Source organism: Aedes aegypti, chromosome 2 (assembly GCF_002204515.2).
Source record: "Aedes aegypti strain LVP_AGWG chromosome 2, AaegL5.0 Primary Assembly, whole genome shotgun sequence".
Classification (NCBI taxonomy): Eukaryota; Metazoa; Arthropoda; class Insecta; order Diptera; family Culicidae; genus Aedes; species Aedes aegypti.
Window position 1 is genome coordinate 153,573,202 of NC_035108.1, and position 16,128 is coordinate 153,589,329.

Consider the following 16,128-nt stretch of genomic DNA (forward strand, 5'->3'; position numbering starts at 1 on the left):
CACGTTACATCGAAAGCGTTCTAGTTTTCAATTTTCAATTCTCCTGCGACGGTCCGCAGCAGAAAAAAATAATCTGCTAACCAACTGGATGTCGTGATTGGACTGGTAAGCAACGTCTCTCAATGGCGACAAAGGCTTCGGTTGTGAATAAAAAAAAACGGGAAGCCTCCAGTAGTAGGGTGGTTCAAATTCCACCTTTCTTATCTTTCTTACTATTATTTTGATGAAACAGAAATCTGTGACATTTTGGTGGTGATTTGAAGGAGGTCCAAAGACGTTAAGGTTTATTTGACTTTTTTTATGTAGGAACCAAAATAACACTTCTAACACCAGTAGAACGGTCAATTCCGTGTAATTACAAGTATGTTGTTTCTAACCTCATCACTCAAGCTATTTTTTTAATCAGTTTCTGATGAAGCAAACTCATTTTGAGACAATTTAGTTTGAAAATTTGGCAGAAGTTTACTGCACTATGATCATCCAGGGAGTTAAATAATAGCAAACACATTGATAGATATCTCTCCCAATAACCGCCTGATTGAGGTATTTACTTCAAAAACATGCCATAAACCCGAAAAAAAAATCGAGCTGATGAATTTGTACTGATTTCATATTACTAACGAATTAGGAACAATTTTCAAAATTTCTCCTTTTAGTACCTAATTACATCTTATTCTGTGTCTCTTTTAAATCACCACCGAAAATTCTAAACACATATCATAGGACACTATTTTCATCGTGAAGATTGTTCAGAGATATGAGAGAAGAGGTTTGTCATTATTTGTGATATTAGAACCGCCCTTCTGTAGCAAGGTACGAAAAAAACAACTGAAGGTGCTGATGCTCTTTGACGCAGTTCTTTTTTTTCTGTTCATGGGTGGTGCAGCGAGAAGTGCGCTTTTAAGCGCGCCATATTGGCACACGGAGTGGAAAATTCAATTTGTATACATTAAAAGAAAGGCGCTTGGCTCTCTCATACGGCGAGATCATTACAACGGAAATTAGCACAGAAAGAAAGCACATTAAGTATGCAGGATGGTAGGGTATTAGAAGAAGGCAGTGCAGGGCAAGGAGGCGACACCGACTGTTGTCATTGTTTTGAGATCTGAGTACATGAATACAACATGAATGCACAAAGACACCCTAGTGTACGACCAAGCACAGTAATGTCTGATTGTTTTAGATTTCTATGGGATTTATTTAAGTAACTGTGTTGATAAATTGTATGTCAAGTGGGTTGGGATCCACATGGTACGTGATTTAAGCTATTCTTTTCCGAGCTGTTCTCTATGTCAGTTTTTTGTATAGTTTTAAGGTTCATGATGCTGATCACATTTAATATTTCCTTTTTAATTCTCCTTTAATGATAAGCCGTTTTATTCAGTTCAAGTGTTTTGTACCAGCGTAAAGTGTTTTTGTACCAGTTTAAAATCGAGTAGTAGTGTTTTGTTTTCATTCGTGGTAAAGTCACTTTGTCTCTCCAGCGCGACGAAAGTAGTGGTTAGGTTGCGAAAGATAAAAACCTTACTTTCGTCGTTTTGTAAATCCAGCAATTAGAACGTTTATTGCTAATAATGGAAAATCGAGTTGGTTCATCTACGAAAAACGAAGAATCGATTAAGTAAGTTTGTAAACTTTTTTTACTTGAGTCTGTTTGAATAAGTGTTTGAGATTTTGGGTTTGGGTCAGGTTCGGGTTTGAACAGCGGAATATTTTCGTGTTCGGGTGAGGTTCGGGTTTGCTTTTCAATTATTGTCTCGGGTTCGGGTCGGGTCCAGGTTTTAAGAAATAAACAAAGACGGGTACGGGTCGCTAAACCCGACCATCAGTAGCTACCAACTGCTCGCTCAATGCCAGTGCATAATGGTCCGAATCCACAATTTTGCAGAAAAAAAGTTTTTTCTCTATTCTCGTTGATTTTAAACGTTCGATGTCTTGAGAAGTTATTCGTAGTTGAGTTTTGCATCTTCTATGAAAAAGTAGAATAGGCTGGTCTTTATTTAAGTTGAAATTTTTATTCTAACTTTTTTGTCTGATGAATTTTGTGGCTGCGCTTTTCTGCAAACTTTTAGAAAATGTTATTTTGCACAACTTTGTCGACGACACTTTTGATCTAACTCTTAATTTAAGCTAAGTAAATTGGTTCTGAAAATTTTAACTCAGGGTGGACCCGAAAAATCAGTTATATGAATGTGGTCTTCAGAAAAGTTGTAGAGCAAGTAATGATACACATTTCTGCTGAACATTGCAAGTTTGTGATTCTTGTGATTTTGAAGTTATAAGCAAATTTAAGGTGAAGATGAATCGAAACCAAAACTCAAATTTTCAAGAGTACAAATCTGGAGAACCGAACATCCATTCGAGCTGAAATCTTAATCGATTGGTCATCACCAGCTAGTGACCAATCGATTAAGTTTTCAGGTCAAACGGAAGTCTAGTTCTCCAGATTCGTGCTCTCGAAAATTTTAGGTTTGGCTTCGATTCACCTTCACCTTAAGTGAAAAACTATGAAAGCTTTAGTGCCCATAACTCATGGAGTTAGTTCGATATTTTTATTCTTTTAGTGGCATTCGAAAGGCCATACATTAGGCAATTTTGGGCAAACTGTGAGAATATAATTTTTGTAAAGTTGGAAAATTAACTTCAAAAATAGACTTAAAGACTCGAAATTCGCCTGTAACTCACAAGATTTTATACTTATCGGCGCGCTTTCTTCAGCAAAGTTGTAGGTTTGAGCTAGATCTAAAACTTTTTCATATGCAACTTTTTGGAGAAAGGGGGACTCGTAAAGGCGCTAGAGCTGTGGTTACCTACTGCATTTGGGAAAGATCGATGCAGAAGTATTTCTTTAAGGAAACCGATCAGGTTTCCAAAGAAGCTCTATCCCGTCAGTTGTTTGATACCAATTTGATATAAATAAATGAAAAATCTAGTTTAATACTAAACCCTCTAATTCTTCTAGAGTTTATTTCCTTTGAAAGCTGCGTATATTTCGACCTCAACTGTAAGGCCGTCTTCAGCTCGTGTAATAAAGTCCAGTCTTCTACACGGCACTGCAAACGGCCTTACAGTTGATGTCGAAATATGCGTATTTGTCAAAGGATACAAACTGTAGTGGAATTTAATGATACAGTATTCGATTTTTAAGTTATTGACTCTTGATATGTTGGAAAATGTACGGTATCGACGCCCGCCTCGGTATAACCTAGCGCAACCGGCCCAACCGAACGTCGCTGCCGCATACGTGCAGCATCTCGAGGTAGCGTTGCCGGAAGAGGGCGAGCTTGACGAAGCCCCTCTTGAGGACTGCTGGAGCAACATAAAAGCAGCCATCAACAACGCAGCCGAGAGCATCGTCGGGTACGTGGAAAGGAGGACATGTGACGATTGGTTCGACGAAGAATGTAGGCAGGTTTTGGAGGAGAAGGATGCATCGCGGGCTGCAATGCTGCAGCAAGGAACGCGAAAAAACGTGGAGCGATATAAAAGAAAACGAAAGCAGCAAACTCACCTATTCCGGGACAAAATCGCCGCCTGAAAGAAACGGAATGTGAAGAAATGGAACAGCTGCATCGTTCACAAGAAACGCGAAAGTTCTACGAGAAGCTTAACGCATCCCGAAAAGGCTTCGTGCCGCGAGCCGAAATGTGTAGGGATAAGGATGGAAGCATCTTGACGAACGGACGTGAGGTGATTGAAAGGTGGAAGCAGCACTACGATGAACACCTGAATGGCACGGAGAATACAGACGCCGAGGGTCACGACAGCAGAGGAAGTGGCTACGTCAGCACGGCGGATGAAGGAAACCAACCTGCCCACGCATTTAATAGTGCCAGTTGGGCGGCTATTGCCGATGCGCTCCTGCGTCTGGGGATACCCGAGTACCTGTACAAGATTCTCGGAAGTTACTTCCAGAATCGGGTATTAGTCTATGACACAGAAGTGGGTCGGAAGTGCTTTCACATAACCTCAGGAGTCCCGCAAGGTTCCATCCTGGGCCCGGTGTTATGGAATGTAATGTATGACGAGGTGTTGAGATTAAAATTCCCGGCGGGTGTGGTCATCGTTGGCTTTGCCGACGATATTACGCTGGAGGTCTACGGTGAATCGATCGAAGAAGTGGAATTGACTGCAGCCCACTCGATCGCAATTGTGGAGGAGTGGATGAGCTCCAGGAAACTGGAATTGGCTCACCACAAAACTGAGGCGGTTGTTGTCAACAACCGAAAGTCGGTGCAGCAAGCGGTGATCAGTGTAGGCGACTGCACGATCACTTCGAAGCGCTCCGTCAAACACTTGGGGGTGATGATCGACGATAAGCTTACCTTCGGTAGCCACGTCGATTATGCCTGCAAGAGAGCCTCCACAGCTATTGTGGCACTGTCCCGGATGATGTCCAATAGCTCTGCGGTGTACGCCAGCAAGCGAAAGCTTCTGGCCAGTGTCGCCTCGTCCATACTGAGGTATGGTGGCCCGGCTTGGGGCACGGCCTTAAGTACCAAGAGCTACCGTAGCAAGCTAGAGAGTACTTATAGGCTAATGTGCCTGAGGGTTGCGAGCGCGTACCGTACCGTGTCACACGATGCACTCTGCGTCATCACCGGTATGGTGCCTATTGGTATCCTTATCATGGAAGACATAGAGTGCTTCGAAATGCGCGGCACAAGAGGCATACGCAGGACTGCCAGACTGGCCTCCATGGTCAAATGGCAGCGTGCGTGGGACAGTTCCACCAAGGGAGTGTGGACTCACAGGTTGATTCCGAGGTTAGATATCTGGGTCAATAGGCGCCATGGGGAACTAACATTCCACCTGACACAGGTCCTTTCGGGCCATGGTTGCTTTAGACAGTATCTACACCGTTTCGGTCATGCGGGTTCTCCCGAATGTCCAGTTTGTGCAGGTTTAGAGGAAACGGCGGAACACGTTTTGTTCGTGTGCCCGCGTTTCCGCACAATGCGTGACCGCATGTTAGCCACATGCGGTAGGGACACGACTCCGGACAATTTGGTCCAGAGGATGTGTGAAGACGAGTTTGGCTGGAATGCCGTTTCATCGGCTATCACCCACATCGTCTCGGAACTGCAAAGGAGGTGGCGAGTGGACTCGAGGAGTGACTAGTGCAGACGCTAAACAACAGGTGGTCCAAGGGTTCGCAGTCGGCTACGTAGGTCATACCGGTGCCCTACGGTCGAAATCGACCCTTACAGCGATTAAATGGCCGCGGGGAGAACATCCTGGTAGCGCTGCTGTCGTGGCGCCGGCCTACTGGGTGGATACGAGCCTCTGGTTGTTCGGGGCAAGTGGAGGCCCCTTCGTCAGCAATCCCAGCTGGTGCTAGCTGATAGGGCCTGAGCCTTCAGTAGGTCAAATTGCGAAGCCCGCAGTATCAGTTCTTGATACCTGCGGTGCAGCTGGGCGCGGGCGTAGTGGTCGACCCTGCCCGCTTTCAGCGGACAACGGGAGGTGAGGACTACCCGGGAAGCTGGCAATGCGCCAGCATGCTACCTTGGTGGACCCCCATAAGCGTGTCATCGATGTTCGTTGCTGCATGGCTACGCAGCTAACCTGGAGGATGCGATGTGCAATAGCCCCTCTCCGAAGCAATGCCTTCTTGGTGGTCCCGGAGAGACGAAGGGTTTGGCGGCAATGGAAATGGTTTAGTGGGTCGGGGGTGTAGTCCTGTTTACTGCTTGCATGTAGTAAATGGTCCCTAACCCCATACGGCGTCTGTTGAGCAGATTATCCCCCCATTGCTTAGAAGAAAAAAAAAAAAAAAAAAACCTGCCCCCACATTGAGGGAAGATAAGAATGCCATCAACCAGCTCAAGAATAACAAGGCCGCTGGTAAGGATGGTATTGGAGCTGAACTCATCAAAATGGGCCCGGAGAGGTTGGCAGCCTGTCTGCACCGGCTGATTGTCAAAATCTGGGAAACGGAACAGCTGCCGGAGGAGTGGAAGCAAGGGGTCATATGCCCCATCTACAAGAAGGGCGACAAACTGGAATGTGAAAACTATCGTGCGATCACTATCCTGAATGCCGCCTACAAAGTGCTATCCCAGATTATCTTCCGTCGTCTATCACCAATAACAAATGAGTTTGTGGGAAGTTATCAAGCTGGTTTCATCAACGGCCGCTCGACAACGGACCAAATCTTCACTGTACGGCAAATCCTCCAGAAATGCCGTGAATACCAAGTCCCAATGCATCACTTGTTCATCGATTTCAAAGCGGCTTATGATAGCATCGACCGCGAAGAGCTATGGAAAATCATGGACGAGTACAGCTTTCCCGGGAAGCTCACAAGACTAATAAGAGCAACGATGGACGGTGTGCAGAATAGCGTGAAGATTTTGGGCCAACATTCCAATTCGTTCAAATCCCGCCGGGGACTTCGACAGGGTGATGGACTTTCGTGCCTGCTGTTCAACATCACGCTAGAAGGTGTCATGCGGAGAGCCGGGTTTAATAACCGAGGTACGATTTTCACAAGATCCAGCCAATTTGTTTGCTTCGCGGATGATATGGATATTGTCGGCAGAAAATTTGGAACGGTGGCAGACCTGTACACCCGCCTGAAACGTGAAGCGAAAAAAGTCGACCTGGTGGTGAATGCGTCAAAAACAAAGTACATGCTGATAGGCGGAACCGAGCTCGACAGAGCCCGCCTGGGAAGCAGTATTACGATAGACGGGGATACTTTTGAGGTGGTTAATGATTTTGTCTACCTCGGATCCTTGTTAACGGCTGATAACAACGTTAGTCGTGAAATACGGAGACGCATCATCAGTGGAAGTCGCGTCTACTATGGGCTCCAGAAATAGCTGCGGTCGAGAAAGGTTCACCCTCGTACCAAATGTGCCATGTACAAAACGCTTATAAGACCGGTAGTCCTCTATGGACATCAAGCATGGACCATGCTGGAAGAGGACCTGCAAGCACTTGGAGTGTTCGAACGAAGGGTGCTTAGGACGATCTTTGGCGGAGTACAGGAAAACGGTGTGTGGCGGCGGAGAATGAACCACGAGCTCGCTAGGCTCTACGGCGAACCCAGTATCCAGAAGGTTGCGAGAGCCGGAAGGGTGCGCTGGGCAGGGCATGTTGCAAGACTACCGGACAACAATCCTGCAAAGATGGTGTTCGCGTCGAATCCGGTTGGCACAAGAAGGCGAAGAGCACAGCGAGCGAGGTGGTTTGATCATGTGCAACAAGATCTGGAGAACGTGGGCCAAAATCGAAGTTGAAGAGACACTGCCATGGACCGAATAAATTGGCGTAACATCGTTAACAAGGTTTTATCAAATTAATTGATGTAACACCAACTAAATAAAATAAATAATAATGTTGGAAATTTTTGTCGAAGTACAAATCCTCTAGCATATCAGAGTTTTGAGATAGAAAAGTCTCAAAACACTGTTTCCCTACCTTTGTAATCATCGAGAAACACCTCGTTGTAAGGTGCTCATTTCAGCCAGCTTTTCACGCGGTCAGGGTCCGCGAACCCTTTGTTGGGAAACGTGGTCTTAAAAAAATCACAGGTGCAACCAAACGGATAAAACTTCAATCAGTTTGGTTAATATCAGGTAGATCTTAGATGTTTTATTTTAAAGAATAGTGGGGTCAATCTCTACTTCAAAAAGGATTGAATTTGCTGCTAAGACAATTTGCTTCTAGCTCCAGTAAGCGAACACATTGCCAATAAAATGTTTCACAGCCAGATAGAACAGAATTTTAAAAAAGTTGTTAGTTGCGTTTCCTTGCGCATAAATTATCAATCAGATTATTCACTATCAGATAGTATCTGATCTGCTGAACAACTTTGCCGATGACACACCAACCTTCGTTGAATTGATGATATGGTACTCCAAGACATTCATGAATAACTCTGAAACTACATACTTGGACTATAAACTAGTGGCATTTTTCGGAAAGGTTAAATGGAAAAGACATTCAGATTAAATTGTGTGTTTTCAGCATGTGAATAGTTTGTTGGTTAGGTGACGGTTCAATAATTTCCTGAATAATACAATAGTTTCGTACAAAAAATAAATCGATTATTGCGATAGTTACATCCACTTTATTTTTTTTCTGAGTGCTGTGGAGTGGTAATTTGATCACACCGTCTTTAAGATCAATTATAAATATACACAACTAAGTTATACCTAATTTTCTTTCGGTTCATATTGAACATGTGATCAGCATCTTTCACCTTATTTGTTTCGACTCAGTACGCGTGTTTGCTACTATTCTAATGCGATTATATGTGCACAACGTACTAATCATGATTAGTATCATCCGTCATTCCATTCTATGTTTGTTAGAAAAAGCATTCGTCATGTTTACAGCAAACATAAAAAGAAAACTAACGCTATCGTCTAGGTGTGAAACAAATTGGGGATATAGCATGGGATTGGGCGTTGATTGCTGACAAGGTCAAACAGACTTTACCGAAAATATTCTTGATGTCTTTGGATTGGAACGGTTTTTTATTGGAAGTCGACAATTGTTTGGCATGAGATTTTGTTTCATAAACAGGCCGCAGCGATTGGTGAAGAAAAAGGTAGAAAGTAAAAGAAAGAAAATCGATACAGATTTATTCAGCCCAGTAACTAGCTCGAAAATAATAGAAAAATTACAAACAATACCATATCGGTGTTAGCGAGCAATATCAAGCTGATAGCCAGCTCTAAAAGCAGCTCATTTTTGATTAGTATGTTAATTGTGGTCAAAAGCAAATTTCAAGCTGTACGGCTGTTAGGCTTGCACAACTATGTATTTTGAGTTTAAAATTTTGCTCCAAATTTGATCGAAACGTGAGTGTTTGAGTGTTTAGTAGGTGATGGGTGACTCAATGGCAACTGTCTCTGGTCCTCCGAGAGTTGTTGGGAGAGTGTTTTGTAAGGAGTTCTATGTGAGCCGAATCAGACTTCAAATTGATGTTGAATCGTTCTGGCAGGGTAAAACAGGCGGTCGAATGTTGGTTGATGTATAGATAAGAGATAGCTTACCAGGGGACTCGCGAGTATTATTCCGATCCTGTTTAGGACAGCTGGAAGACGCTGGAAACGATATTACACATATTGGTTGGTACTAGCACACTTATTGAGAGAGAAAGAGAGTTGTTTTGGGTTTTGTTGTTGGAGTTTAGTTTGAAATCGATTTTTATGTAGAGTCGTCTAACTAAGTAAAATCGATAGGGATTCATAGAAGGCAATGAAAAAGCTACTCATTCTTAAACTATGCTGTATGGAATTTAATATAAAAGTCAAATGATCAAATGAGATGAAATAAATACGATTATGAACTTACGGCAATGAATACGAATGCTGAAAATAACTACAATAACTCAGTTCAACTTATATCGGAACAGGTGCAGTGATGTCATTATTCAAAAGAGATAAAATATAAAGTACCTAAATTTAGGACAAACGGAAATTTCTTACATACTGGAATATCCCTATTTCGTACGCGAGCAAATTCCTAACTAAAGAGAAAACAGACCGGAAAACGATAACTAACTCCCAAATGGGAAACTACACAACTAATTGAATAAAATTAATCAACATAATGTACATCGTCTTCTGGCGCCTAACGGTATCATTAGTTTGGTACGCTCTACTTTTCACCCAAAACGTTACGCGAACGGACGAGCAGCGAGATAATGTGTCAAAGAGGATCCAGGGAAAAGACGCGCCAAAATAGATGACCTTGTCGTAGCCCTGTGGAGCTTTGGGAGTTTGTGACACCAAAATATAGATGGTGAGCATTTTTTCGAGAATTTCCTTGCGAATTACTTTAAGCGCAGAGCTGTCACTTTACTGATAAGCTACAAAGAAAAATATATTCCAGTGAAAATTGCAGCAGAGAAAATTTAACACATTCATTTGAAAAGTGGGCAGAAAATGAAATTTCAAATGAAGGAATATCATTTTACTGACTAAGTGGGCAAGGCATATAGAAAATGTGCCGATTTGATGTCTCTACCGGATGTCGGGTTAGAGTCGACTTAAATCGTACCCAATATTAGATCAATGTTAAGTTGACACACACTAAGCTCTTACGGTGAATTTCACCGTTATCTCAACAGCTGAACAGTTCGGTGAAATAATACACCGTAACTTCATCGGAATTTAACGGATTCCGGTGATTTTTTACCGAATACTGTAAAAATTTACCGTACTCCGTTAATTTATTCTACCAAACTGTTCAGCTGTTGAAATTTCACAGGAATCCGTAAAATTATTTAAGTGTGCATCGAGTTTAATTCGGATTCATGATGAGCCGATCGGGTTATATGTCTCTTATGTCGACTCTACTTCTGTAATATATAACACCACCAAATTGGTGCATCGGTTGTGATTCATAAATACACGTTACCGGACAGACGACGGTTGATCTTGAATCAATTCTAGGACCATTTGTTTTTCTCTCCAAGAGAATTGCTCATTGGATTCCCCAAAAAATGTGTGGCATGTTTCTTTTCGCTCCGGTGCTGTCAGTTTAATCGAAGTTGGCACTGAAACAGCAAGTACTTCGAGAGCGTGTACGGTTTTACCGCCCAATTTGCCCCAGTGACGTCCCATTGAGGATTTTTCCGGCTCCCTCAGTGCTCTAGTGTACGAAAATAATTGGCGGGCAGAGGATACGAAGCAGTTGACCACAAGGATCCGGAATTGTGTCCGGAAGATGGACGTCAGTGCCGTCCAGCGCTCTTGTGAGAACATCGCAATAGCAGCGTTGGTGGTGTTTTGGTAAGCGTGATTGCCTCTCACGCCATTAGGTCGGGTATCAATTCCCTTCGACGCCGTCGGGATTTTCTGAGGTATAAAATCTCTGAACACGTCTTCCTTCGGAAGGGAAGTTAATCCGTTGGTCCCGGCCAATGTGTTGATGTGTTCGATATGTAGGGTCCAAGGTGTGTGTGGAGGCCTCACTGGGCGTCCGTGTTTAGGCTTAGTACCCGAAATAGGCGGACATAAAACTCCAACAGATGCCAGAAAGTGTCGGTTGGCCAGAATAACGAAGAAGACGAAGAAGAGCATCGCGACTAAGTTGTGTCGTACGGCTGATCAGGGCCCCTTCTCCAATATATATTGACGTTTTTTTTTGAAGAATAAACATAGAGAAGGTACCTACAGTGTTTGTTTTATATTATTTTGTTGTGGCTATATCGGGCATGCGACTCAAAGGTAAAGGCAATCTGTAGAAGATTTTTACAAATGATGAAATTAATAGGTGGATAGGCGTCGCAAGGAAGACAAGATTGAAATTTCGTAGAGTCAGTTAGCATCTTAACGTCCTATATTTTGCCGAACTCTTGGATGCCTGAGTTGGTAGCAAAGTCCGCAGCTTTGAGCCATCCCTTTTCCAGTAGGTACATGGTTTCTGACGTACACACTGAATTACGATGGCTATGATACATTATTATTACAAATTACCGGTTCAGTACCAGTGCGGATCAAAAATTCCCAACATATGTTCTCAACAGCTGCACACCATGTTTGGTTTACATACTGGTTGTGTTTCCAGGAAGACTCGAAAACCAAACTACGATTCGTTTATATCCCACTCCGGTTAAGTTCTGGTTTCCGTTTTTTTTGATAATAATATGAATATCCAAGGTGGCGGCCTGAAATTAAAGATGATGACCGTTTCATGAAGTTTTGACCCCTACAATCATACAATATGATTATTGTTGTTATGGGGAAAGAGTCTAGCGGCCAAAATTGATAATTCGAAAATCCAAGATGGCGGCCAGAAATTCCAGTTTTTGGTATGCGGAAAATAATAAAGTTGTCAAAATCGAACGGGCACTGTATGAGAAAAGATTCTAAAAGCCAAAATTTATGATTTGAAAATTCAAACATGGTTTTAGAGGCTAAACCATCAAAAAACAATCGCCATCTGAATTTCGGGTCGCCATCTTGGACTTTCAGATTATCATTTATGGCCTCTAGACTCCTTTTCCAAATCAAAACAACTTCAATTTAGGTATCACAATCCCAATTGCGCATAAAATTTCACAATATTTCGAATACATTCTCTACTAAACAATTTGATGATCTTGGGGACCGATTGGGAAGAAGTTGAACAGTGTCACCTAACTCAGAATACCTAAGCTGTTTTTACCACAATTCCTTTGTTAAACCCAAAAAGCCAAAAATTCAAAAGTTAACAACCTTCATTCCTCTAGACCGTTTCAAAACTTTGTGTCCTTGTAAGTGTACCAAAAAACATAGACAAGAGCTATTGTATAGTGTCGTTAAGCGACATCCTAAAATACGTAATAAAACCAGCGTTAAGAGCTCTTGATCAAACGAATATCAACCAATAAGTTATTTATAATCCAATTCTTTTTCATAATATTGAAACCACCATGATGTCGGTTGAATCATAATAACATAATGATTTTTGCGTGACAGTAAAATTTCTTGCTATTGCGTAAAATTCATGACAAAGAAAATTTATATACATATCGCAATTAAGAGCCTCGAACGGCAACAATAAAAAAACGGATTCCATCCAGTCAGTTTAAGATTGATTAAAGTTGAAGCATTGGTGATCATTCCGTACAATATAATATATGAGTTTTCGATCGTGAGAAATCTTATGCAAAGTCCTTAACTAGCGCAAACATTTCCAAATCAGACTGTTTATTCGGTCTTAGCGCAGTCTTTAATAGTATTTTTTTAGCTCTGGCTCAAATTTGAAGCTCTCACGAAATTATTTTTGTTTTATGGCTGTATCGGTCATGCGACTCAAAGGTAAAGGGAGTCTATAGAAGCAAATGATGGAAACGAATAGGTGCATAGGCGTCGCAAGGGAGCGACAAGATTGAAAATTTAATTAGGTGGTGAAAATTGAGCAAGCCATTTTAAAGTCAGTAAGCATCGAAGCGTCCTGTATTTTGCCTAGCTTCTCTACTGGAAAAGGGTTGGCTCAAAGCTTTGAGCTTTGCTACCAACACAGGCAAAATACAGGAGGCTTCAATGTGCTCTTATACTGACGGCAATCAACGAAGCTCTCACGAAAGCTAGAGCCTTGAAAAAGGTAAACAAACAAAAGTTTCGATTAGGTGATGCAATTCTATGAACTCAATTCGTTCCGTTATTTTTATTATTATTGTTTGAACCGGAAAAAATACCAATTGATATGCTATTTACAGATGCAGAAAACGATTAGTGCCTCAAGAATGATCTCTTTGTACATCTTACCAATCTTCTGGATAAAAATAGTGTTCTGTGAAATTTACAGCTGTTTTAGAGGTGTTGTTTTAAAGGTGGCCTAAAGGCGATCCAGGTTTATATGTAAATAACCGTATTTTCATGGTTATTAAATTATAATAACCTTATAATTTTAAAATACATATGTTATAAACTTACCATCTCGTAGTGGAAAACATATTATTCAATCACTAATAAAGGAAGTTGCTAAAGAGAACACTTTAATTCTATAAATGGCAGAAGAGATATTCATGAATTTGTTTGCTTTTTTTCAGCTCCATTAGAGATTATAATCCAGCAAACTTCAGCAAAAATCTCAAACAAGATAAGCTTGGAATAAACAGTAAATTTCCTTATTAGGGTTAAAAATATGAGTTTTCACTATGAGATAATCATTTTATACTAACATAACAGTGCTAACGAGTTTAAAACGTATTTCAAAATTTCTGCATAGTAAATTTCATATAAACCTACATTGTCTTAGGGCCACTTGTAGAACCGAAAAATCTGAATATTCCCAGTACGCTATTTTTATCGTAAAAATGGTAGTTAGCTATGGGATTCTCAATTTTTGTTTTAATTTTGAATCGTAACCAGATATGAGAGGGTAGGGCGGTTCAAAATTAAAAAAAAAGTTTAAAAATCCAATCTCCTCTCTTTTTTACCTTCCTTACCATAAATTTTCACCTTTCTAAGTGGAGATTTGAAGGTGGCCCAAAGACGATGAAGATTTACATGGAAATTACCATCAAAAATTTTGAAAAATTATCTGAGCGCATTAGTGCTGGAATGTAAGTAAAAACTTAGACATTTTTGCGTGTCTTAAGGTTCAAATTATGTGTCTCTAGTAGATTTGGGGTCGCTGAATCTGATGCCGTTCTCAGAAGTGACCCACACGTCACAATTTTTAGCTACAGGTCACCAAAGTTGTATACAACTAGTTTAATCGATGTTTACATGAAATTTAAAGTATAATTTATCAATCTTTTTTTTGTGATCTAATTCAGGAAGCATGCAAAAAAGGACTTAAACTTTCATTTCAGTCATAATTTGGTTGAAATTTGAAGATTAAATTTAGATTAAATCGATTTTTTCAACATGCTTGTAGTCTCCATACAAAACTCTTTGTATCTCTTATTTGGCAAAATACAATACTTGTCTTAATCACCAAAAAAAAACTTTCGAGCATCGAAAGTATTATGAACTTTGCTGATAAGTATTGTTTAACGAATGAAGTTTGGTTTCTGTGGCAAATTAAGCAAATATGCCATACAAGCTGGAATACTTGCATGCAAGTTGGCTGATATTGTAAAATTTTGTATTTTTAACAGCCTATATCTCAAAAACTAGACGTGCTATGATATTTTTGAAAACGGCAATGGATTCAGCAACCCTTAATTAAGTCAATAGTGATATTTTGATGCTTGAGACAAAAACGTGTTCCGCAGTGTTATTTAGCTTCTTAACGGATTATAGATCTGCAAAAATCCCAAACAAAATGAACTCAAAAGGAATTTGTTTCTTCAACAAGATTCTTCAGTGAGGTTTGAAGAATGAGTTTTCACTACAGGGTGTCCGCAAATTATCCGTACAAACTTTGAACACATGGCTCTATACAACCAAGCATAATAAATTCAATATTCTTGCATGGTTTTAAACATTGGCTTATTATATTCTTAAGAAGTACGTTTGACACATTTCCAATTTCAAATAATTGCACAATCAACCCAAATGTATTGAGGTGTCTTAAAGGGAGCTGTTTTCCGAGCTTTATGACGGAAGACAAATGTCCATGCAACTCACTGGATTTGAACCGTAAAATTTTCTATTTCCAGTCTAACTCGAAGCCACTTACCTCTAGATTACTTCAAATAATAATAGGACATTTGGATTCATCTCTTTGCGGTTTTAGGGATAGCACATCTCCAGTATGACTAGCGGCCCTCAGGCAAAACGTCTCCGAAAAATTGAAATTTGCCTATATCAGTATCAAGCAATTATTTCGAAATTTTTTAAAGTTGTATTTTGTTTTCTATTGAGAGTTCGACTGTATTTTCAATGATTGATGAAATATCGGCAACGCAGTGTTTTTTGTTAAAAACGAGTTTTATTATTTAACCCGACGTTTCGACGCTGGTATGGCGCCACGTTTGCCTGAGGGCCGCTAGTCATACTGGAGATGTGTTATCCCTAAAACCGCAAAGAGATGAATCCAAATGTCCTATTATTATTTGAAGTAATCTACAGGTAAGTGGCTTCGAGTTAGACTGGAAATAGAAAATTTTACGGTTCAAATCCAGTGAGTTGCATGGACATTTCTCTTCCGTCATAAAGCTCGGAAACAGCTCCCTTTAAGACACCTCAATACATTTGGGTTGATTGTGCAATTATTTGAAATTGGAAATGTGTCAAACTTACTTCTTAAGAATATAACAAGCCAATGTTTAAAACCATGCAAGAATATTGAATTTATTATGCTTGGTTGTATAGAGCCATGTCTTCAAAGTTTGTACGGATAATTTGCGGACACCCTGTATGGGATGATAAATGTTTACTTACATTCCAGTACTAACTAGTTTGGAACATTTTTTAAAATTTCTAAACATACATTGTCTTTAGGCCACCTTTAAATCACCACCGAAAACCGGAAACTAGGCCGGCGAATACGTTTTACCAGAAGTACTTCTAGGTACCGTGATTTCCGCTGAAATCGCTCATTTTTGAGGTTGAAATTGATCACATATCAATAAGGCTATTATTTGTTCTGAAACAACTTTACTTACTAAATTTGAACTCCCCGCAAGCATATATTCTTGCTAAGGGGCGATGCATTAATTACGTAAGACAATTTTCGGGGGTTTTCAACCCCCCTCCCCCCATGGTAAGATTTTTTGTATGAAAA

The 16,128-nt window shown here is 40.6% G+C and overlaps 1 protein-coding gene across 27 annotated transcripts in view; it reads right to left on the reverse strand.

Annotated features, from left to right (window-relative positions):
• LOC5579421 (glutamate-gated chloride channel) overlaps nt 1-16,128 on the reverse strand; it is a 472,520-nt gene that overhangs the window by 50,311 nt on the left and 406,081 nt on the right. For 10 of the 27 annotated variants that reach the window (XM_021842825.1, XM_021842829.1, XM_021842826.1 and 7 more), the window contains 2 exons: nt 9,012-9,062; nt 5,913-5,915 (listed from right to left, as the gene is read on the reverse strand). In XM_021842825.1, the coding sequence (XP_021698517.1) occupies nt 5,913-5,915; nt 9,012-9,062 (54 nt within the window). Of the gene's footprint in view, nt 1-5,912; nt 5,916-8,451; nt 8,470-9,011; nt 9,063-16,128 lie in introns of all 27 variants that reach the window. The other 17 variants (XM_021842806.1, XM_021842811.1, XM_021842809.1 and 14 more) reach the window with 4 other exon arrangements.